General features: G+C 39.8%; 1 protein-coding gene across 4 annotated transcripts in view; it reads left to right on the top strand.

The window, feature by feature from the left end:
• Col25a1 (collagen type XXV alpha 1 chain) overlaps positions 1-25,065 on the top strand; it is a 410,366-nt gene that overhangs the window by 298,906 nt on the left and 86,395 nt on the right. For all 4 annotated transcript variants that reach the window (XM_021157594.1, XM_021157596.1, XM_029474968.1 and 1 more), the window contains exons 11-12: positions 12,548-12,574; positions 14,591-14,635. In XM_021157594.1, coding sequence (XP_021013253.1) covers positions 12,548-12,574; positions 14,591-14,635 — 72 coding nt within the window. The remainder of the gene's footprint in view (positions 1-12,547; positions 12,575-14,590; positions 14,636-25,065) is intronic.

A 25,065-nucleotide genomic window follows, 5' to 3' on the forward strand; every position in this document is an offset into this window, starting at 1 on the left:
TTCAGCATTGTATTTGTGAGATCATCTACTTCTGTTTTAATAGCCTTCACAGCTGTTCAAAAAAAAACCTAGGAGGAAGGCCATTACTTCCTCTATTACCCCGTTAAAACTCCATCACTCAGGGCAGTGAATGAATGAGTGCCTGTCTGACCTTGGGCGAGTCACTTAACCTCTAGATTTCTCATCTGTACAGAAAAAATAACAGTCTTTGCCTGCCTTAAAGGCTGGCCAGAGACAAATGCAATAAATTAGTGTAAATCTCTTTAAAATATGTAATGAGAACTATATAGAAGTATGCTATCATCATTCTTTGTTCTCTATACAGTACAGGTGAGCATGGATTTACATAACAGATGTATTCATAAAGGCTTGGGTTTTTTAAATTTTTTTTTTAGATGAATCAGATTTTCATGAATCAACCTATTCTAAAATCGCTGGAGAATTCAGTTCTTTCAAACAGTCCTTCTCAGGACTGTAAAACAGCCTAACTCCTTAATTCTTTTCTCAGAAAACTGAGTTTGTATGTTTTATACATGTCTGTTAACACAAATGATTCCTGTTGATTTTAATCCATCTCAAAAAGGGTGTACTGGATAAATGTTTGAATATTTGTTTGTTTTGATTTGTTTAGTCTGAGAGTTTTTGAGATCCAGCTTGCCATTTTCCAGGCTGGAGTGGAAATCACTTTTTAACTCAGGCTGGCTTCAAACTCGTAATCTTTCTACCTGATCTCCTGAATTCTGGCATTGTAAGAATATGGCACCATATCTAGCATTTATAGTGATGTATGAGGCAAGATCTCTCGTGGAGGGGTGTGTGTATGTGTGTGTGTGTGTGTGTGCGCACGCGCGCGTGCGTGCATGTTCACATAGTTTTTTAACCCAGAAGTCCAGTAGGAAGAAAGATCCACCAGGTCCATCAGCAGTGCTAGTCTTGAAAGCACTTACTGTGCAACGTGGTCTGTATCCTCCGTACAGATCCATACACTCTTGATAGCGATTGCTGTTCCACGTGTCTTGTCGCATTATGAGCAGCAAGTGAAGTGCTAACATGAAGTACTCTGTGAACCACAGAGCCTTCCATAGATGAGTAGTATTCCTCCTGAGACGAAGGGTCAAACAAAGTAAGCAGCCGCACAGAAAGACTCTGGAAAGGCTATGGAAGGATGGTTGGGTAGTCAGTAACATCATAGCATGTCAACACTGCAGGTGGCAGTCCTGTCACTTCTGCTCTCTCTGTTGTTGTCACCAAGCCTTCTGTATGTCACATCACATTACCCCTCTTCTATAATGTCACTTCTTATCCACCAGTTCCAGCAAAGCGCAATGAATAGCATTGCTCTTTTTCCTGTCTGGATCTATCCCCCATTGGTTCGAGTAGCTCCGCAGTGCTTGTTTAGATGAGGCGTCTAACGATGCTCTGGAGGGTCTTTATGAATTTCAAATGTCTCTGACAATGACACGAGGAAGCTAAAAAGAACCTACAAAACTGTTTATGAGTGTGTCAGGTAGGGATTTCATTTTCATAATCCAGGATGGATCATTATACTGTGTAATAATCATCTGAAGATTAACAGCGTGCTTGATACAGTAAGAAGGAAAGCCTGGAGCTCATACGGGCCTGCTTCCCTTGAATCCTTCTCAGCATCAATTCTGTAAATGTGACCTTTGGGCTTTCGGAGAAGTTCAGGGGATATTTTAAATGACAGAATCTGGAACTGACAAAGAGTTAACTATATCTAAAGTCAAGCAGACACCTCCCCCAACACACAGTATACTATAAAACCAGACGCAAGAATCCAGCTAAGGGCTGGCCACAACTGCAAGTGCTTAGGGTTAGCTTCTAGCACAGGCCATACCCAGATCCTCCAGGTCTTCCAGGGCTGCAGGATTCTAAACAGTTGTTAGAATTGTATTTGAAGACATCATTCCTTTAGATACCCTTACTGCTTTTGTTTCTTTGACAAAGGGAAGACGTTCTTTGCAATACGAATGATAGACAGCACTTTTATAGTGTTTTTTTAACCCAGGCCTGTCTCCTGACAGCTGCTTCCCTTTGGCCCACTTGACACAGGTAGAGTCACCAGGAAAGAGGGAATCTCAATGGAGATAAAGCTTCTAGCAGCCTATAAACAAGTAGGGGGGCATTTTCTTCATTAATGATTGGATTTGTATGGAGGACCCAGTCCACTGTGGATGATGCTATGTCTGCACAGGGGTCCTTGGTTTTATAAAAGGCAAGCTAAGCAAGCCAGTTAGAAGCATTCCTCCATGGTCACTGCTCCAGTTGCTGCCCCCAGGGTCCTGCCTGGAGTTCCTACCTAAGAGTTATGCTAGACTATTTATTAGCCATAAGCTGAAATAAATAAACCCTTTCCACCCCAGCTTGCTTTGGGCCTCGGTGTTTTTTATCATAGCAATAGAAGGTAGATGTAGGGAAAGCTCACCTGGATGCAGTGCTTTAGTCCAAAGTGACTGTACCTGAGGTTTCTCAGGTTCTTTCACACCCCTAGTCTGAAACTCTTTTATTCCTCCTGTTTCCACCCAGTTTGTGTGCAAACTTCATAACTCAATTATTCTTCCCTTTCTTTATCATAAAAGTACTTGCATTTCACTCATTGAGCTTTGAGGGCATCTAAGAATTCAGGAAAAGTTGTCCATTAAAGTGAAACTTGGACTTGTGTCTGAGCAATGTGTAGATAATCTTGGTTTGTTTTAGTTTTACTTCTAAACACATCATTATATGAGTCCAGTGAGCCCAGTGCCGTTGAAAGTGTCTATCAACAACATAAGCCTCAATAGTGTTTCTGCCTCACTTAAAATGAAACTAAAAGGAGAGATTTGTGAAGACTTGGCTCCGGTATCTAAAGCTTCGGTGGTTTGCTAGACTACAGTTGAGAAACACATAGTGTTACCAAACTGAACTTTGATCTGCCTGCTCTCTTGGTCAGCAGATGATAGAGACTGAAGAATTCAACAGACTCCCTGCCCCCCCTCCCACCAGTTCATTTGGTTCTCAGAAAGTAAGACCTGCCCCCCCAGCTCCCATTCCACAGAACCCTTCCCACTTCCCAGGGTTTGTTCTTTGCCAGTGATGCATCGCTGTCCAAACAGGCTAGAGAAAACAGACAAGTGATACCCTCTTATCTGCAAGTACCCTAGCGGCCCTTCCTGTAACTCAGCCTAAGGGGCTCCCTGTTGATTTCACTGTGAACAGACTTCTCTAGAAGTATCTGAGGGCGCATTGGTGTAGGAGGAAACAGGGAGACATCTTAATTGTCATTTGATGAACAAGCAGTCTAAAAGGTGGAGCAGATGACAGGAGTCGTGTTGATTTTGTTTTTCTTTAATGACTTCTAGGCTGTAAACAGCACTATGGTAAATATCTTTATACTGGTGCCAGCTAAAGGCCAAAGACCCTATATTATATTGAACAGATTAAAATAACTAGAATTTAGAGTCACCATTTAAAGAACATGGTGCTATTGAAAGATACAAATGTCCTTCCAACTCTACATCCTGCTCATTTCCATTGACTACACAGATGTACCTCATGTTTCTCCATTATGTATAAATATGTTATAAATAAATGCAAAGGCCGTTTATCTTTTTTAAATTTTTAGACAAAAGAAAAAAAGGAAATTTTTACAAAAAAAAAAATGTACCAGCAATTTACAAACCAAGATGGTGAACTGTTCAACATGTTCTACCTTCTAACGTTCACAAAATTATTCTCCTAGTGATTAATAAACTGAAGTTCAGGAATGCTTGCTCCTAAAAGTTTAAACGCCAAATGTCCCAGCACGAGGAAAGCTGTAACAAGCCCCATCCCTAGCCCTCAAGCTACTGCCTGTCTCTTCCATGCCTTCACCTACCCCTCCCCTTTATGTAATTGGCTTTATAAGACTCAGGTTCTCCGCTGCTCACAGGATCTAACTCCAGGCACATCCCACAGAATAACCATGGATGCTGCTTAATGGTGACTGTTAACTTCCCTGAGTTAAGAACCATCATTAAAGCTTTAGTGCGGTGCACCTTTGGAAGGTATCTGCAAGGCCATTAACAGACCTTTCATTGAGTAGGAAAGACTTCTACTGAAGATGGCTGCCACCATCCCTTGAGCCCAAGAAGAAAGCCAGCACCTAACACCCATGGCATCATCCTGTGTTCTAAGTTGGTCTGGTGGACACCAGTGGTGTGGCTCCCCTTCAAAATAGAAGTATGGAGAGGGGGGACCACTGTCTTCAAAGTGAGCTGAATCTAAGAGGCAGAAAAGCCCAGGGCTCTTAGTATCCCAACCATGGTCTAAGTATAGACAGCAGAGGTGGCAGGATGGCTTGTTCCTTTAGACTCACAGATTGCTAACTGTGAGACCTACAGTCAAGGAAGAAAGATTTAAAATGCCTCATGGTTCGGGTCTAGGGATTGCTGAGTTTTTGAAAGTAATCTGCTTTTATCAGCTTCCTTTCAAAACTGCCACACATGAACTTCCACCTTGTCTCATGCTAACTTAGGACTGTCGGTTCCTCTGTTCCATAATGCTTACACCATCTTACACTAGTTGCTGTCATTAGCATGTTAACTAAATGGAATGACTAAGTGGTATGAAAAATATCATTATTATTAATGGTATCTGTACGAATAACATACTGATACCTAAGGTACCGAGCTTTTTTTTTTTTCTTTCTCTCAAACAGTGGCATGTCTCACCAGGACTAGAATGAAGTAGGATAAACCCAACTGATTTTCTACAGATTGTCTTTTCTTTCCCACAGCCTCTTCTTTTGGTTCATGTTCTATGGATTCTTTAGATTGTATATGTGCTCACAAACAACCATGATTAAAGGATCAATTTTCACAAGGATGGTGGGAAAGTAATCACATCTATTTCTAGCCGCAGTGTGTGGCTCTCTTAAAGCCAGTATATTAGAAGACATCTTGGAAATCATCTAGCCTATCACTTTACAGATTAAAAAAAAAAAGTCTCCTAAGTCATGTGGCCCGGGTGGCAGAAAAGACAATGCAGAGGCGTGCCAGACCCTGCCTCATTTGATTAGTCTTATGGGTCTCACGCTCTAAATCCACACTGTCCCATGCAATGTCTGCTAACTACATGTGATGACCTCAAAACTAGTTTCAGTACATCAAAACTAAAGCTTTATTTCTGAGAACTACACTAGGAACATTTCCATGCTCCCCTGCCGGATTAAGCAATACAGAAGGTTTCCCTCATCACAGAGCCCTCTATTATGCAGGCCTCATTGCCCTTCCTAGACAGAAAGCAGGCCTGAACACACAAAGTCTATACTATGCTCTTAAATGTAAGACATCTGTAATCACAGGATATGTAGATTCTAAGGGCAGCATTTCTCAGAGTTGTTGATTTTAAATAGGGAAAGTGCTTAGACTCCCCTTCACATAAACATTTCTTTACTGAGTGCCTTGTGGCATGATAGGCCATGACAAACCATGAGTCTTCTCCTTGTATGGCATTCAGGGGACGCATGTGTAGTCACAGTGCAGAGCAGTCTGGTAGGTTTTTTCTTTTTTCTTTTTTTTTTTTTTTTTTTGAGGGTCATTCCCACTTTGGGTTCATCACTAAGAAACAATTTATTAAATATTTAGAAGGTGAACTAATTTAGCTGTGGGTATCTGGTGACCATAGAATCTCTGTTTTGGAACCTGATAGTATAGATGTTTAAATGCCTAAATCTGTCTTTAATCCATTTGTGCCATTCAGTGCTCCATTTTTTCGTCTCAGGGTCTGGTTCTGTCAAGTGATGAGAAAAATGTATCACCCAATTAATTTCCTGAGCTGTAAGAAACCTCCCTGCCAGAGGTCAGAGCCTCATGATTCTGAGAAATACCAGTAGATGAGTTGTCCTGGTTTAATATTCTCCCATAAGTCAGTGCGTGAGATGGGCAGTCAGAAAACATTTACCCCTTTTTTAAAAATGATGTCTCATTAGACCTTTCCCAAACAGCACTTATGAGACAAGTATGATGTCAAGCCACCTCACTGGCAAGGTGTGAGTTTTAGAGGAATTTTTTCAAATAGTAGACATTAATAGGGAGAGATGTTACCAAAACAAAAATCCTAGATATTTAAATAGAAGCAACTGCTTCCAAGCTGAAGTCTCTCTCCAGTTGGTAGAGTTATATTTGAGTGCTAATATAATGATATCTAGTAGGTAGAAATTTTTTGTGCTTGAATTTATTCAACAGTATTTATGATAAACACTACTTCAAGTACCAAAGATGTAAAATCTGTAATCTGAGGACGCTTTTACTGAGTTGAGTGGATTTTAATATCTAAATATATTAAAGTATAATCAGTCAAAAGGTGGTGGGACGAGACAGAAGACAACATGTGTCTAGGCATCTTGGAGAAGTGAGTCATGCCTGGAAGAGTGATTAAGAAATTCAACTAAAGGCTAACAGGAGAAGGAAACAAACTTCAGCGAGTATAAATGAAGATGGCTGAAGACAGGTCCCAGGAAAGGCTTGGTATATGTAGCACTGAGACATAGCACTGAAGTCCAGGATTTTTCCATAGCCTCTTCAAAACAACTACTCAACCACTGGCCTTTGCATAGAAGCACCACAGAGCAATGCCTTGCATCCTATACTTTTCCCAAAAGTTTCTGTCTGGGTGTTTCCCCATGTTTAAGCAATAAACCCCATACCTTGAATATTATCATTTGAATTCTACAATAGACATCCACAGTAGATATAATTTCTGTCTCTTAGCCTTTAAGTTGGAGATTAAGGACCATAGAAGTGAATCTTAAATGATTGCTTCTCAAGTGAGACAAACTGCCCTTGGGTGTTTTTTCTTGATAAACCAACATTACGAATCACACCCTGTGATGCATTTAACCAGGTTAATTAATATCTTTCAAAAAGTTACCATGAAATCCTGCGACATCAGACCACTGAGAAAGCACAGTGCTTATGTTTTATGATTGCATAGGCTGTGTCTCACCATCTTTCCATTGCAATCATTCTCTTTATTTTGGCTGACTTTTATTAAACCAAGAAAAAATTTAAGTCGAAAGGAAGTCCTTTTAAATGACTTAATATTTTGGGCTTCTGTCCTCTCTCCACACACACTTTTTTTTTCTACAGAAGCCGATTGTATACTCTTGCATGCAGCAGTAACCAGCATCGTCCAGAGCTTTGGATTTTACTGTTAGCCTTCAGGGACAGAACAGGAACTGTGTCCACCCCCTACATCATTTCCTAATAGCAGGCAACCAGAACTAACTTTAAGACATCTCCCAAGAGGCACCCTGAAGCACATCGTCTAGCAACTCAACATCCTGTTTAAGCAATTAATACCTTAGGCAAATCTGCACTCATGTTGGTAGGGGCAGAAAAGTTCACTTTTTCCCAAACAGTGATCTACCAAAGAAAATGCTTTTTAAAATGTGTGTAAAGTAGGAACTATAGCCAGTACACGATTCCTGGAGAATCATTTGTCTCTTGGCTGCCTGCGTTGAAGATTATTTTGGGTTGATAATTCTATCCATTGTCCATGTGACTTCCAGAACTGCATTAGAGACCTTAGGCTGATATACGTACACCATACGTGGTACAGTGTAGCTTAGATGATTTTTGTTTCATTGCTCTATAGAAAGTATGGATTGAAATCACGTGAGAGGAATTTAATAACTCCAGGAGTTTGGGGGCTACTGTAATAAGCCAGTAGCATCAACATGACTCAAGGGAGCAACAGAGAAAAACAAATTCTGTCATTCCTATCCTCAGATACTATTGTTTAAAGTTTATGAAAAAAGAATTGACTCTGTGTATTCCATTAGTAATTCCTATAGTTTTTATTATAAATAAGGAGGCACATTGTGCTTCTAAGTCATGGCTGGGTCATGTGATTTCAACCTACCTTCAATGTTCATTTTCCTCTCTCCTACCATCTGCCGACAATCCTCAAGTGTTCCTTGAAGTTTTACATGGTCCTTACTTTTGGCCTTTGCACCTGTGCCCTTCCCACTTATCACCCTTCTCACTTAGCAAGTGTACCATCTGCCTGATGAAGCTCTACTTAAGAGTCAGTTTGTCACAGAGTCTTCACAATGCCCTAGTTTAAACCATCCACTTCCTCTCCTTTTCCTGGCCCTTTCTTTGCATTAGCGCTCATTCCCTGACAGTTTTGTTGACAGTCTCCCTACATTCACTCAGTGTAAAGTACAGGAGGATATGTAGTCATGCTCTATTTTGTTAACTGTTGTCTCCCCAGCACCTATTCTATTGCCTGACACTCAGTGTGCAGTTAATTATTAAGTGGACAAATGAATGAATGAAAACATGATTCACTGAATGATTTTCTATGGGCCAGTTGTTCTGAATGACAAAAAAAAAAAAGTCAGAGTGAAAAAGGGCATAACTTTTACAATAACACATAGTATGATAATAATGTTCATAAACTCTATGAAAAAGTCCTATCATGGTAGTGCTTTGGAGAACAATGAAGCATCCTACCCCCAAGGCAGGATCACTGAACTGGGATTTACAGAGTTAGCGCAGGAGAGAGAGTCTGATAAAACCCCCAGTGGTACAAACCTTCCAGAGATACTTATGTGGTGAACTCCAACCCTTATCCAAGTCTGTCCTCTCAGTAGCTATAAAGTTGTCAACAGATGTTCAAACAGCACTTTTAGGAAGGGTTCTCAGGCAGCAGTGTGCAGAAAGATGGGCAACAAGGCAGAGCAGCCCTTAGAAAGATGTCACATGAACTAGGGAGGGAGCAAAGGACTTTGAAATGGGTATAGCTGTGCAGCACAAGGGGAGAAACCAGAGAGACACCTGAGAAGCCAGATGGACCAGAAAGGAGGAGTCTAGGGGTTCACTGGCCTGACATGCTGCTGGCTAAAGACAACCATTCCCTTGGGAACTATCACATTTGTTTAATTTATTTGCTCATTCTGTACTGAATATAGTACTCAATAGTATAATCACTACAGTGGAATTTAGTAGAGTTGGGGTAAACAAGGACAATCAAGTATATTATACAATTCTTACTCATAAGTATCTCTCTAAATTTTGTTTTGCCTAATCCTCTGTATTTTCTGGCAGATCATGAAAATGATGTTTGGTGTATATTAATAATAATAGTGGTGTTCCACACTTTTTTCTATGACTTTTAAATCTTTAAATGAAGCTATTTCTACTGCAAAGAATTTTCCAACAAAAACCACATACTCTATAGCACTCAGAATGCTATATGTATATGTATATGCTATATGTATATGGACATGAAGATGTCTCAATGTTCAAATCATACTTGATATCTCAAATTGAACTTAAAGAAATATGCCTTAATGTGTTGGTAATCTACACATAGCATAGTTTATAATTTTAAAACATTATTTTGAAAATTCAACTTTCCATTTTGGTTGTATATAAAAAAATATTCAGAGTATAAGTGAACCTGCCATGAAAAGTGTCTAAGAAACACTATACTAAGAAAAATGGACCAAATGGATTATAACTCTATTATGAAAACTGTTTTATTAAAATAACACTAAATAGAACTACTTTAGAAGTCTTTAACTATTGGAATCCTGTCTTTAGTAGTGCAAAGAAGCATTGTGTTCACTAGAGAATAATGCATTTATGACATCCTTCATCCAAGCCATTATTCAGGCTAAAAGTATAATTTTAAGATTAGACAGGCTGAGTCAGCAAGCTGGCTCAGCAGATAAAGGCATTTTGTACACAAGCCTAACAGCTTTAGTTCAACTCCCAGAAGCCAGGTAGTGGAAGATACATGAATCCTGCAAGTTTTCCTCTCATTTCCACACATTCATTATAGAATACATGCATCCACATTCATACACACACATATACATATGCACACACACATACTACAAACAATAGTTTTTTTAAAAAAAAAGATTAGCTAAGCTAATGAATGATTCTATAGTATTGCCTATTATTTTATAAATTTACATTTGTCCAGAAACAAGGGCTAATCAGATGCACATGTCTTAACTAGCTGGTAACAACATGCCTTAATTTCCAAATTGATTTTGAACAGGAAACTTTAAGTTATAAGTTTATATTTAATTACTGCATTGTTACAGATATATAACAGTGTCATCAGTTTAAGTATATTTAAGACATATGTAAGAAAAAATTTTGTTTAGTGCAGTTAAACTGAGAGTGTGTATGTGTGTGCATGTATATGTATTTATGCACAAATGTTTATATATTTACTGAAAAGTATGTCTGCACCTTGTATTCAGCTTTCCCCCTGATTGTCTTCTGGTAAGGATGACAGTTGGCCCCCTACCATTTTTCCTGCAGTCAGACTTAAGAATTATATGTACATTTTTGGTAACTGAGCATATATCTTGGCAGTGGAGTTGCAAATAATCTATAAGACATGTAGTCATAATTCAAAATTAATGGTAAATCTTTTTCATAAAAAACTGCTTTTATGAGTTTACAAAAAAAATTACTAGTTTCCTAAAATGAGGAAAAATATTCAATTTCTTTGATTACTTGGTCTTGCATTAAAATATGTTAGTCTAATTTTATGTGATTAGTTGATCTAATATGGCCATGCAACAAAGACCAAATTAGAAATGCCCTGGATGTTAGTCTCCACTTAAAACATGATGGAAAATTCTCTTATTTTCTTTTTAAATACCTCCCTGAAATGAAATATCCAATTTTAGTGAATGGTGTTTAGCAGAGTTACATTTACAATGAGAATGCAGCCTTTGTGAATTGAACATATACATCCTCTGTCTAAACACTGACTGAATGCACTCCTTAGCATAGAATTTCCTTTCCAGCCCCACTTGTCTGGAAGGGAAACACTCAGGAGACACTTGAGAACCTGGGATCCTGGACGATGATAAACCCAAGGCTTGTCTTCGTTCTCAGATCCCCTATCACAGCTTGTAACTTCTGTCCTTGGTTAGCATTGACATTCATTTCCCAAACAATTTACATACGTGAGGAAATGATTAAGCATGTTTATGTGTTAGCCGGAAAGAACTGGTGGAGAAGGGCAAGCTGATATAGATGCAGGGGTAATTGATTGGGAACCGTCCCCTGGGACAGAGGCAAGGATGGATTCCAGAGTCTACCTGATGAATTGGCCTTGCAAGGAGGAGGGGCTCCTCTTCCTCTGAGGTCCGTGTGGCCTCCGGTTGATGAGAGATCTAATCTGGAGGGGTTTTATACCTGATGGTCTACTGTTCTTTGCAAAATCTAAACTGGAGAAATTTCAAACGGAGGGGAAAAGATGGGTAGAGAGAATGCCCACCACTACAGATAGCAAGCCTATTAAAAACCCAGTCGGTGGTTCTGGCTGTACGTCATCCAGGAATAAAAGTTGGTATGACTCAACCCACATCCAATAACCCGAGGCTGTTTAGAAAGGAAATGAGGCTTCCTGTGCGGGCTGTTCAGAACAGAGGTGGGGAGCAGGCTCTCTGGGTGTTTCTAAACACTGTGTCTATTTAATTCTTTTAAAATTCGTGACCCTTCTCCCCCTAATAATCATGCTCATGTTTTATGTCATGTTACAGGGTATGAATGTCAGATGCTGACTAACGGAAACGTCCCACAATGAAAATAAGCCTTTAGGGTCATGTGGTGGACCAAAGAGCTCTTGTGTGAAATAGTAGCATCTATAAATTCACTAAAGACACCCAAATCAAGTACATTTCTAAATGTATACTAAAATGAATAAATGCCCCATATCTTTATTTAAAAATAGCATAAGGAGTCAGAAATAAGGTTGTAGCTCTGTGGTGTTTTTTTCCCCCCACTGTCGGAAAGCCATGCCTTCATCTAAATTAAGCCAACAGATCCTAGCACTGACTTTGTGGTTGAAGGACTGCTTCATTTCATAGCTGTCACATTTACATTTTCTAAGTAAATATCCCCCTTCATCTCACTAAATACTGTATTCTGCCTGCCTCTCAGATTGCACCCTGACACCTGCTGGCAACCTCCCTGTTCCCTCTTCAGGTGCACACCAGGTGCTTGCCGTTAGCCTTGGCCTCCCCAAGTTTGTAAACCAGATTTTGTGCGGGTCAGTTGACCACATTTCTTAAGAGCAAAATATAGCACGCTTCTCTGCAGTGCCTTCCTTGCAAAACTGCTTCTCAGGGGTTTACAGATGGAGGCGCCCTGGAATGTGTCTGTTTTCTTGGGAACTGTATTGCATTCTAACTGCTTCTAGCAACAACATCCTCAGCCCTCCAAATGTGACTGATTTGATAGACTGGTAGGTATATCATGAAGGAAATGCACTGGGACCCCAAGAATTTTCTTCCCAAAAGAAGAAATCAGATCCCTCTTGTATGTAACTAATGGTTTTCTAAAATTAATGTGTTTTTATAAAAAAACATTTTGTATTTCCAACTGAGAAATTTTCTTCTCAGCATATTTTGGGGACCTTACAGCATAGGACGGCTTGTTAGTTGATGAATAGGATTGCTGGTTAGTTGGTTATCTAAGCTTAAATGGAAGTATTAATATGTTAATTAAATTATTCTTTCCTCTTTTAGGGACCTCTGGGGCCTCCAGGACAAAAGGTAGGCTGTGCTTATCAGTGCTGAGAAAATACTTAAATTCCTTTGTCTAATGAAAACAAGAGAACTGTGTGGAATTAGCAACCATAAGCCATGCTGAGAGAGTCGGTCTCCTTTGTACATTCTGCTTTCTAAAAAATGTCCTACTATTATACATTAGAATATGCCTTCAATTTCCACTCTACTTTATTGGAGACTATTTGGTCAGCCCAGGAAGACTTCTTGAGCTGAACTTGTAGGTTATGGAATATTTAATTCAAATATTGGTAACACATTCTGACAGCATTTACAACATAGAGGATCATGTGACACTGCAAATTGATTGCTGGCTTTGGTCAAATATGTAACTGCCAAGTGGCCACAGAGCTGACCCGAAGAGAGGATATGCTCCTTGCTTGCTTCGCTGCGCTGCTTGGCTCACTCAGTGTCCCCTTGGCTGAGGCAAACTGAAAAGTGACTTCCTGATTATAATTTCAGCCTTAGCCACAGTCAACAAATGGCATTCTAAAGGGGAGGATCTAGGGTTCTGAGATCCCACCAATGGTACTGCAGTAAATACGGCAATAGCCGATAGGTGGCCCTTTGTCATTGAACATGAGGAAGCCCCGTGCACTAATAACCTCCCACCCTGAACGGGGAGGGAGAGGATGTTCAACGTGCAGAAAACTCCAGAAAACCATTGTGCTGTAACATGTGGGAAGGGGATTGCGCTTTATCTTTGGACTGCATCAAAGATAGAGACTTTGATGCCCAAGTGCCAGGCATGTGGCATCTGGTGAAACACAATCCTTCGAACCAAGGCTAAGCCCCTGCACCGTGAGGCGTCTTGCATGCCGGAACAGTTTGTCCCTTGCAATAATGTCTCTATTAAGCTCAGTGTGAAATTGTAAAGCTAGCCTGATCCACGTACAACCAGGATAAAATGCCGGCTCCAGACTTGAAGACCTCCCTTAGTTCCCACACCGCAGGATCACGGGATGAATTAAGGAACTTGCCAGCTCAATTTGTTTGGCGTATACTTTTTTTCCAGTAAGCTATTTTTAGAGCAGTTTCATGATGATCATTGCTATTTAATAAGATCCTTGTCCCGTTATTATAATAGAAATTTAATATAGAACTAAGAAAAATCTGTTTTCTTATTCTATGTTAAGAATAAGCAAAAATAAAACATATATATATGTATGTATATGTACACACACACACCTTGTCTAGAGCCTAAAAAGAGAAGTGGCAAGGAGTAAATGACATATTTATTAATGTTCCCTGTGTTCATTTAAGTGTCATGGATTGTACCAGGTAGTAACTGGCTTTCGTACTGTAAGTTGAGCCCTCTGTGTGGAGCCATTCATCCCCAGGCAATGGGTGTATGTGCTCATGTTTACGGATTCAGGGACCTTCATATTCAACATATAAGAGTTATATTGTTCTGGGTCAGGACACATTTGTGATGCTTTCGTGAGTCTATGTTAGAAGCCATGTCAATACTTAAGTGACAAAAATACTTCCTGAAAGTCAAGAGGGGACATGAACCAAATATAATCAATTTGAGTCTCTAGCATAAGGGCCTCCTGTAGTAGGATAAGCAGTTGCTTTTTAAATTACCTTCTATTTGTGTTCTATAAACTTGGCAAGTTCAAGAGTTGCTGCGGCTCCTCGGCTTTTTCCAGGTGGAACTAAATTATCTATGTCTTTAAAACAAAATTTGGAGCTGTGTGGCCCCCTGAAAGTTATGGCTTTCAGTTTATATGAGATTCTATAAATTGTGTTAGAGTTAAGTGAATACTTGGAAAGAATATTAAAGTTTGTCTCTACTTTCTAGGAAAGTATGAGGATCTGCCTAGATTACTAAATACCAGAACACAGTGGATAACGTCTAGGGAACACAGCCTTAAAACCTTTGCATGAAAGCTATAGTATGTCTTAGCCATGCAAAACTGTGTCTGACTAATAAATGTCACACAGATTTGGAACTGAAATATTACACGATCATGATAGTAACTTAGTCATGTGCATTTTTAGGGTTCCATTGGAGCACCTGGGACCCCAGGCATGGATGGGCAAAAGGTAAGTTCTGCTTACTGTAGCATTTATCACATAATTTGAAGACTACCAGAGCCACAGAACACTACTAGAGTCATAGGCAGTTATGTTATTAATAAGCTTATATGCAAATACAGGAAAGCCGCGGAGCAAATGTCCAAATGAGTTGACTTTAAGGAAGCGGAAATCCCAAACTAAAACTTCTCCGCTGTAAGAGTTTTGGATGTGTTCAGTTTTGTTAAGTTACTGTAGCAGATGTAAGGAAGATGCCCTACTTACCATCCAAACAGGACACACTAGTTCATTCTGGTCATGGGTACTGTATGCTATTTCTTTGATTAAGAAAAGTTATTTATATAAATATATAAGCATATATAAGTTTTCATATTAAAACCTTCTGAACAAGAACAAAGTTTTCACCGTTAAGCAAACTTGGGAACAAAATGGACTTTCTTATACTCTTATTATTAACTTCTGCTGTGCTGTAATGAAGGGATCAGAAATAAGGGAAGGTGTGCGTGTATGTGTGTATGTGTGCATACATACACATATCCTTCTGCATACACACGTCTCTTTGCATGTGTATATTTATTTCCATAACATTTTTATTATTTGGATAAATCATCTCACATTATCCCACAAGTAAGCCTGGTGTGTGTGTGCACTTAACATGCCTACCTACGAGCTCTCCAGGCTGGAACCTCTACAGAGATGAACAAAGCCACTCTGGGAGCTAACAAAACCCAGAGCTGGCCCAGCCCTCCCAGGGGACTGGAAGCTGAGCTTGGGACTTTCCTGTCTCTCTCTGAAATCTGGATCTAGCCCTTAGAAATCTCATGACTCGTGTGCTCCTCTTCCAGAGTATTTTAATGCCCTGTACCCTGGACTGAGTTCTGAAATCGCACAAGGATCCCAGCTCTGACCAAGAGATCAGACTTATACATGGTCTTTCATCTCACCCATCTTCCTGTCTCTCTTAGGACCTCTTAAACCTACAAAGTAGCTAAGAATAAGAGTCCACTACCTACGTGCTGTGTAGCTTTTTGTCTACGTCTTTGAATTTTCTGCCTCCTTTTATGCCTCTGTATGAAAGAGACTGTCACAATTCCTGCCCCAAAGGGTCATGCAACTTTTCCTATTCCTTCATTTTAGTGAAGGTTTGATATTCCAAAGAGGCAATTCAGAATTACTCAGATTCTAAGGAAAATTAATACTTATAATCAAGGTTCATAGAGCCCTTATTTCATAAGCCAGACAGCCATGCCAGGGCCCCGTTTATACTTCAGTGAAATGTATAATCCCCCCACCCCCAATCCTGTTAAAGACAGAAGATTAATTTTCCATTTAAACACTGCAGCTCATGGAGGGAAAATCTGGTTTTTAGAAAACACTGAAAATTGCTTGCCATGAGGGAGATTTGAAGACTGCCTAGGTTGGGATGCTCTTGACGTTGATGAAGGCCAAACTAGTGTGCACTCTTAATGTTTTGCTTTGTCTTCTCTGTTGTTGTTTTATCCTTTGTTCAACCTTGAGAGGCTTCGTGAAAATCCATAGAAACTTTTAACCTGAGAGAAAACTATCTTTTGAAGACTTCATATATTTTATTTTCACAAGAAAGTAAGCAATTTCCTCAGGAAGAGCAAGGACTGTGACATTTTCTTGTCCTAGTCACTGAGTTTAAATTATGTATGGAGGAGGCAGCAGTGGAGAGCCTCAGCTTTATGTACTGCATTCTATCTTTGCAGTGTTTTTAATGGGCTTTCTCTAGAACAGAGGGAAGCCAGCATCCCACTTTTATGACGGCATGAGCACAAGGCAGTGAGTTTATTTTTCCTACTTCGTAGACCTGGAACTAAAACACAGCAGGTCGATCATCCCTTAATCCTCACGAGTGCTTAAGACCATCATGGCAGCCAGACCCTGTTTAGGAAGATAGATTCAGAAGAATCTCCTTCACCACAGGCAACTGGTCTTCGTGACAGTAAAAGCGAAATTGGCAGAAGTGCAGTAACTCTACAGTCGGGGTGTCCGAGACACATCTTAAGCCTCTAGACTGTCTTTTGCTGGGAAGAGAGTTTACAATGACATCATAATTTTTTAAAAGAACTTCAATGTCCTATACCTATCTTCAGACAATTTTGTCTTCCATGTTACAATTTCACTTTTTCCAAAGTAGCATTCTTGATGCCTAGAAAGTCATTTTCTAGCTACAGTTAAGGAGGGTGTGGTAACTTGTAAGGCATTAGAAATTTGGGGGGAAAAATAACTACAGGAAAAAAAATGTCTTCTATTGTGTTGGACAAAGGAAACTGTTTGAAGAGAACATTTTCTTTCCCACCACATTTTCAAGCCATTCAGGTTGACAAAATTAGTAATTGGTTTTAGATAGTAAACTTGAAGGTGAGTTAGCACTATATTTATTTTATTTTAGATACTAGCCACTTTAGTTAGCAGCCTTACCTATTCCAATATATACCTGAGAGTTATTTTCAATGTGGTGATGAAAATCTCAGTATATTCACATGGATACATATTCACTTCCCATTGAAGGCCACAACGTGGTATACAAACACCAATGACTCTTCAGTGCCAGGTTTACTCTCTGCAAGTGGTGAGGCCCATAAAATAAGATTTGTAACGCCCACCTACACAGGGTGTGTAACTGATGAAGACTGAGTAACATGTATTTATGTCATGGTCTTCCAATTCTTTATATTGTACTGAGTAAAGAGACATCCACAGCAGTGACATGCTAGTAAAGTCTAACGTAGCACCTTCTGCCTGTAGAGGAACACTAAGTGACCTTCTATAAAAAGTGAGGGTGGGGCATTGTAGTACAGAGAGAAGAGTAGGACCTCCTAGCCTGAGGAAGGATGTTCCATGGGCATGCTTTGTCTGGGCATACTATGCAACCTTGTTATGACTCTGGTATAAAAGACAAGAGTCCTTGTAGTGCTACCTGGACAAGATAAAGTCAATGTTATTAATAGATGCTCAGTATCTATAGTTATACTAGCATGTTTTAGGAGTCTCAGCATTTCAACCCAAGCAAAAGGAAAAACCCTTTAAAGTCAACATAGGATAAAAATTAATACACAGAGTTACAAAGGAAGATAGAATCTCCCTCTGTCCCATGGCCTTTCCAGCTGACCTCCCACACAGTATAACATGAGTAGTCAAAATGGTCCCTATGTGTACAGGAAAAAGGACACATCACATATTACATCAGAAGTGTGGTCACTACTGTTAATGTCTCCAACCCTGGGGTGACATCCTATGTTCTTTGAAGAGTCCTTTCCTCTCTGAGTGTAAGATGTAGCTCTATCTCTAAAATAAAAGAAAGGGCTGTCCCCCCCTAAAGACACTGGCCCCCAAATGTCATTTGTGTCACATTGACTATGCAAGAAGTTTCTTGAATCTTATGTTCCCAACTCTGAAAGCTGGTTTTCTATCATTTGTGCTGGTTTCCAGAAGCCAAAACAGGGCAGATGCCATGACAAATCTTACCTAAAATATGAAAAGTTGCTGCTAGTTGTATTAGACACAAAAATGTGTTTTGTAAGTCTCATGTGTAGGTATTGTTAGTTAAAGCTATAATGAACACTTTACTTGTGTGGTATGATTGACCTGCACACAGGCAGATATAACACATGGACTCAGTTAAACCCTGTCCCTGGAGAAGTGCTCTCTGGAGAAGTGTAGGCTACTTAAAATATCATTATTAAACTGGAGAATCATTTGGCAGAATGTATGGAATTTTCTACAGTTTTGTGAGAATATTTGGATATCAGTTCTTTCAAAATCTACACTTAGGTTAGGCATTATTTTAAATCCCTTATTTTTATTTTCTTTTAACATGTTTATCTTATTTCACTCAAGCACGGTAAGTCATCATAATCTGTTTGAGTAGCAATTAGTGTAAATGCTATGAAAATGGGAAGTATAACAGCTAAACAGCACATGAGCAACCCAGCATATATCTGTATGCATATATACATATATATCATTGTCCATGTATATCCTTATGTAAGAATATATATCCACATATATCCTTATGTATCTATCACTAAAAAAAGAATATCAACTGTTTTTATGATTAAAAGCAAATTATCTTTGCGGTGAAGACGAGATTTTGTTTTTTTATCAGAGTCCTGGGTCATAAGGATTCTTGCCAAATCAAGAAGAATGCCCAATGATCTGGGCCACTATAATTTTCAAAGGCTTTTCTAGATCATATTTTTAAAGTTTGAAACATAATATAAAAACTGAGACTAATGTGTCATCTATGAATCTACCCTAGATAGTTGTGTGGTTATTTAAGTGACATTAAATTTTCATTAGCTCGTAGCCATGGTATTTGGAATGCTGTTTCATCTCTTACCCAGGAGCCTCATAGTTCTTAGCTGACATCCGTCTTCACAAAATACTTCTAATGGCATTTTTTATTGTAAGTATATTTAGAGAGCTGATAAATTGAAGCTTCCAGACTTGCAAAGGTCACACCATTGACTCAAGTCCACACAATTAAACCCCAGAGCAAACCCGGTATTTTGTGCTTGATTCAATGAGTGTAGCCATTAAACACAATGTCGTTCTTGTTTAAATCATTTTAAAAGTCTGAATTAAGGCCTGTAGATATAGGTCAGCAATAAGTGTGTGCTTGACATGCGTGTGGCTAAGATTTACTCTCTAGCACACTCCCAAACTCTGAACTTAATTCTTGAAGGATTTCAATCTGTTGTAGGTCTTTTTGTTGTAGCCTAAAAGTTTCTTTTGCCAGTGAGCTATTTCATTGTGATTTTGTGTTGTCCATTAAGTAAAAATAGTGAAGGAAAGAATGGCTGGTTTTGATTCCAGATTAGTTAATGGTTCAGAGAAATTATCTTACAATAATTTACTCCTTGCACTGGTTAACAGTGGGAATTGAATTATGTTTATTACATTTCCTATCTTCTGAAATTAAAAGATTATGTAAATGAGAATTCCAAGAGGCTAAGACCACTGTTTCTATAGTAACCACGATTACACTCATCCTTTCTCGTTAGCATCTTCATTTTCCCATTACTCATTCTTCCGGAAGATCACTACATCCTTTAGTGTGCTTGATAGCGTCTCAAACATTCCACATACTGCTCACTCTACTCTAGAATTTGACCTCTCATTTAGTTCAACTCGTCAAATGAAACTAAAGGTACACCTGTCTTTTAGGTGATTAATTTTAAATTTCCTGGAGGAGAACATATCACTAGCTGGGAGGAGTCTACTTCTTTGCTGCAGAGTGACGGTTTCTTCCAAACCACTCCCCCGACCCCTCGACTTCACATAAGCATGTTACTCCAAAATTGAATGCTAGCTGTCAGTCTCATAGATGAAAACATTGGAACAAAGGAGAATAAGAAGTGAAGGGATTGATTGGCAGAGGGAGGGAAGGGAAGCTCCTCCAAGGGTGTTTTGCAAAACAGAATAACCAGACCGATATAGCTGAACAAATTGTACCATCATGAAGCCCACTTTCCTGACATTTCCATTTAGAAGAGTGCATTTATAAAAAAGAACACAGAAATACTGGCTCACTAGATCTAGAAAAATTGCATATATAATTTGGAAGAGCCCTTTTCAAAACTCCCCTGAAATGTGCCTATTGATTCGGTCACTTTTTTCCTCAACCGTTCAGTTATTCAGCACTTACAAGTGCCCGGTGCCATTGATCTCTGAGATGAAAGCTATGCCTGCCATCATGGATGCCATCCCAGGATGATGGGACACAGAGACAGAAGCAGTGCCCCAAAATCTATTAAATTACTATGCTGTTAAGTACTTTGGCAGAGGAACACAGCGCAGCCTGGTGCAGTAGGAAGGGATAGAGTGTATTACCGTGAGTAGGTTAGCTATAGGCGTTAAATAACGTCTCATAGAATTTGACAAACGAAAGAGAAAACTTCACTATATCGCTTCAGTACAATCAAGGTAAACTATGGACAAAGATGGTCTTAAAATTCTGTGTCTAAAACAGTAATATTTAACCATTGTGGGCTTCATCTCTTCATAGACAATTTTTATCGAAAATTTTTGCCATCAATCACAGAACCCACTGTTATATCATTAGTTCTTACTTCTGAATGATACAATTCATTTTGAAATTGGTATTAAAAAATAAAAATTGTGAGATTATTATTAATTGTGATATTATTATCCTGGCAGGTTAGCATCTATCCAGCTTCTTTTTACACCAGGCCAGTTGCCAGTGGGCTGGGAGCCATCACCCAGATGTGAAACAGCACTGCTGCGGTCACTTTAGAAGAAGTTTCATTTCTTTCAGCACTTTCTTCTCCTCTGTAGAGAGAACAGAAATTGTATCATTACCAAAATTATGCACCGCCTAAGGTTTTAAGTGTTATGTGCAGATAAGCTGAGAGCCTTATAGCAGTTCTATAAAGTAGGTACTATGATTACCTAAGTTATGAATGAGGACACCAAGGGTCAGAAAGGGTACCAGGTGTTACTAGCAGAACCAAACCAGGCAGTGTGCCACTACCACAGAAGAGAGGCTAAGCATATGAGGCAAGTTGATTCAATTCATATACTCAGCATGTATGTGACTGTGGACTACCTGGAAACTTCAGTGTCCTAATTTGCCCAATAGAAATTGTAATATGGGCTTGGAAATCCAGTCAATGAACAGTGGGAGGCATGGCTGTAATTTTCCATTTGAAAGGCTGTGGTCTTCAAGTTAGAGACATAAATGCCTCAATAATTCCAAAACCTCTTACGGCTCCAAATGCATGTGAACAAGAAGTATTTCTCATTCTGTCTTTCTTCATGGACCTTTAGAATATTTTTCCAGCTGAACATATCACTTAAATTTTCTTTTTTTTTTTTGTTATTTTTTTAATTAGGTATTTTCTTCATTTACATTTAAATTTTCTACTAATAATTAAATACCATCTCTTTCAAAGAGAAAAATATATAGCATTCAAATCATATGCAGAATATATACATATATATATGTATGTATATGTATACACACACACACACATATGACTACACTTTAAGAAAGGAAATCTTACTGCCGGGCGTGGTGGCACACGCCTTTAATCCCAGCACTCGGGAGGCAGAGGCAGGCGGATTTCTGAGTTCGAGGCCAGCCTGGTCTACAAAGTGAGTTCCAGGACAGCCAGGGCTACACAGAGAAACCCTGTCTCGAAAAACCAAAAAAAAAAAAAAAAAAGAAAGAAAATCTTAGCCGGGCGTGGTGGCACACACCTTTAATCTCAGCACTCGGGAGGCAGAGGCAGGCAGATTTCTGAATTCGAGGCCAGCCCGATCTATAAAGTGAGTTCCATGACAGTCAGGACTACACAGAGAAACCCTGTCTTGAAAAAACAAAAACAAAAACAAAAAAAAGAAGAAGATCTTAGATGGATATTTTAAGAAGAGAAAGATTTTTTAAGAGCATATTCTGCTGCAAGATCTATGGCAGTGGTTTCCAGCCGCCCTAATGCTGCGACCCTTTAATACAGTTCCTCATGCTGTGGTGACCCTCAACCATAAACTTTATTTTGTTGCTACTTTATAATTTTGCTACTGCTATGTCTGAATCATAATTAAACATCTTGTAAACAAGATAACTACTGATCTGTAACCCCCAAAGGGGTCATGACCCACAGGTTGAGAACCAGTGGTCTAAGAACTAACAGAACCCATTCTAGAAATGCAGGCTTGTTGTTTTTTAAGCCACACAAACCTGAAATCCCAGCACAGTGCAACCGTGCAGGCTTTGGCTCTGCCTGCTTTGGCATCTGAAGATGTCCTCTTTTTACTGAGACCCACTGGCTCTCATCACTCATCTGTCGCTTCCTGCTGCTTCGCTCTGGCTCCTGCTCTGGGGTAGAAGGAAGCTGGGGTGTCCCTCTCCCTTCCGCCATGTCCACATCTACAGACATGCATGTACACATGCCCACACATGCAACAATAAACAGAGTGCCTGCATAGGTCCAGGCCCCTCTCTCCGCCCCCCGCCCCATCCCATGATGGATGCTGATTGCCTTGGAATGCTACCGCTCCTCTGATGATGATGTGAGTCCAGTCAAAAGTTTCAGTGAACATGAACAGACTAATTTAGAGAAGACTTACTTAACATGGGGAAGCTGAAATCTGTGTTGTAGCTGACTTCACCCGGTTCTAAGAAACTCTTCCACTTCATGCAACGTGTTTAATCTAGTTTTCTGTTCTGTCTTCCCAAGCCCTCTGCCATAAAATCATGTGTAGTGGACAGCTTTTTCACATATAGAAAGAAAGTCCTGCAGAAGTGTGCTCTCTGGGCTTCCATGTTGCTTGAAGAAGGAAATTCCAGATAGTGCTCTTGTTAGCTACAGGTGGGCAACACCCTACTTCTAAGCCGTCTAGGTGTGGGCCCAGGGGACCCTTCTACTCAGAATCTACTCTTCCCACTGTAAGATCATTCCCCAGAGACCAAGATTTCTACCTCAGATGTCTTGATGCTGTGTCCAGCTTCTGCACTGGTCACTTCACTAGCCCACACTCCCAAGTTTGAAGATCCAAGAATGGGGGAAGCAGTGGATAGCTCCTAATGAACACCATTCTGCAGAGCTTGCAGGCTGAGGATTGGTATGTGTCTTAGGGTTTTATTGTTGTGAAGAGACACTGTGACCATGATAACTCTTATAGAGGTGACATTTACTTTGGTTTTTCTTCCTTATCATCATGGTAGGAGGCAGGGTGGCATGCAGGCAGACATAGTGCTGGAGAGGTAGCCTAGAGTTCTACATCTGGGTCCACAGGCAGCAGGAAGCCACTAGGTCTGGCTTGAGCTTCTGAAACTCAAAGCCCAACCCCAGTGACACACTTCCTCTAACAAGACCACACCTACTCCAACAAGGCCACACCTCCAATAATGCCATTTCCTATGAGTCTAGCTTTGGGAGGGGCACACTTTTATTCAAACCACCACAGTATATAACCATCAGTGAGAACTAAGGCTGTGTAGAAAGAGAAGATAGGAAAGAGGAAGAGGGAGGTATCATGAGAGACAGTATATAAGGGATATAGTCCCAACTGAATCTTCACATTACATTAGTATGTTCAATGCAGACAGTGCCTCTCCTGTATGTAAATTATACCCAGATAAACTGAATCCAGCATTTTTGGTGATTTAAACTCTTATCTCTTTGCTTTCTAGTACTGTTTTCCAAATGGTTTTGCATACATGGCTCCCTGAATTATCAGCACAGGAATCTAAGCTATTGATGAGAAGACTTCTTCCAAAACCAGCTTATGCTGGGATTTATTAATTTATTGTGGCCTATTATACATTTTTAGATATTTGTAATTTTAGAGATTTTTTTTTCCTTAAAGTTGGTCGGTTTACTTTAGTTATTATTTCAATCCGCTTAAGGGCCATGTCAACAAATGCTCTGAAGCGGCACACTTGTATTAAATTCCTGGCTGGCATATCTGTCTGCTTTTCTACTAATTAATATCATATTGCCAAAGAGGACTGAGATCCTAATTTGATGGAAGAAGTGTACTGATAGGCTAAACAAGACAAACCTCCCCTACAGGGATGCCCGGACCTCTGATGCATAACAAAAATCTAGTTGTCCCGGAGGAGGTTGATAGTTTTCATTTCGTTTCTCTAAAGTCTCCTCTGCCTCCAGAAAAGGAGAATGAAAAGAACAGGTGTTGGGTGTTGAGTAGAAGTGAGAACTGTCACGAACTGATCTATACTGAAGCTGAATTCCCAGGATGGTCTGGGAGAGAGGATGACGGTGAGAAGGGAGAGGGAGAAAGACGAAGCCAATGAGTCAGAAACAGGCTGAGCCTGTGATGAGCCCTGCCTCCCCCGTACCCCAGTCTTCAGTTCAAACCTCATTAGTGTATGAGAGAGGTGGCTGATGGAGACCGAGAGAGAACTAGCCCCACACATCTGAATCTGGGGAAACCAAGGAAAATGTGCAAACAACTGGAGTAGCCAGGCTTCAACTCCAGAGCATGGGAGTTTGGGTCTAAAAGTAAAATTTAATCCAATCTCTAAGGAATACAGATCTACTACTAACATCTATGGTCCAACAACAAATGATGATAACACTGACTCTTACAAGGAATGAGCAATACATCCAGTCACACACTTCACAGAGGATGTGTTGAGCCCTGTGAAGTACAAGAGATTTGCCCCATGTCTTAGACCTAGAGTAGAAATATTGGGGGCCAACTGGATACTTCCCTAATCTAATTCAATGTTTAATGGGAGAAAGAAACATGGTAAATTGAGTAGATACAAATTGGTCAGATATAAGAAGAGCAAGATTGGAAATGTGGGTGACTTGGAGTCTGACCTCACAGCTGCCTCTTTGCTGTTCTTTGTCTCGTAGACTCTTAACTTACTCACACTGAACATGTCTGGTTTTAACCTTACACATCCCCAGCTACCATCT

Source organism: Mus caroli, chromosome 3 (genome assembly GCF_900094665.2).
Source record: "Mus caroli chromosome 3, CAROLI_EIJ_v1.1, whole genome shotgun sequence".
In the NCBI taxonomy this organism is placed as follows: Eukaryota; Metazoa; Chordata; class Mammalia; order Rodentia; family Muridae; genus Mus; species Mus caroli.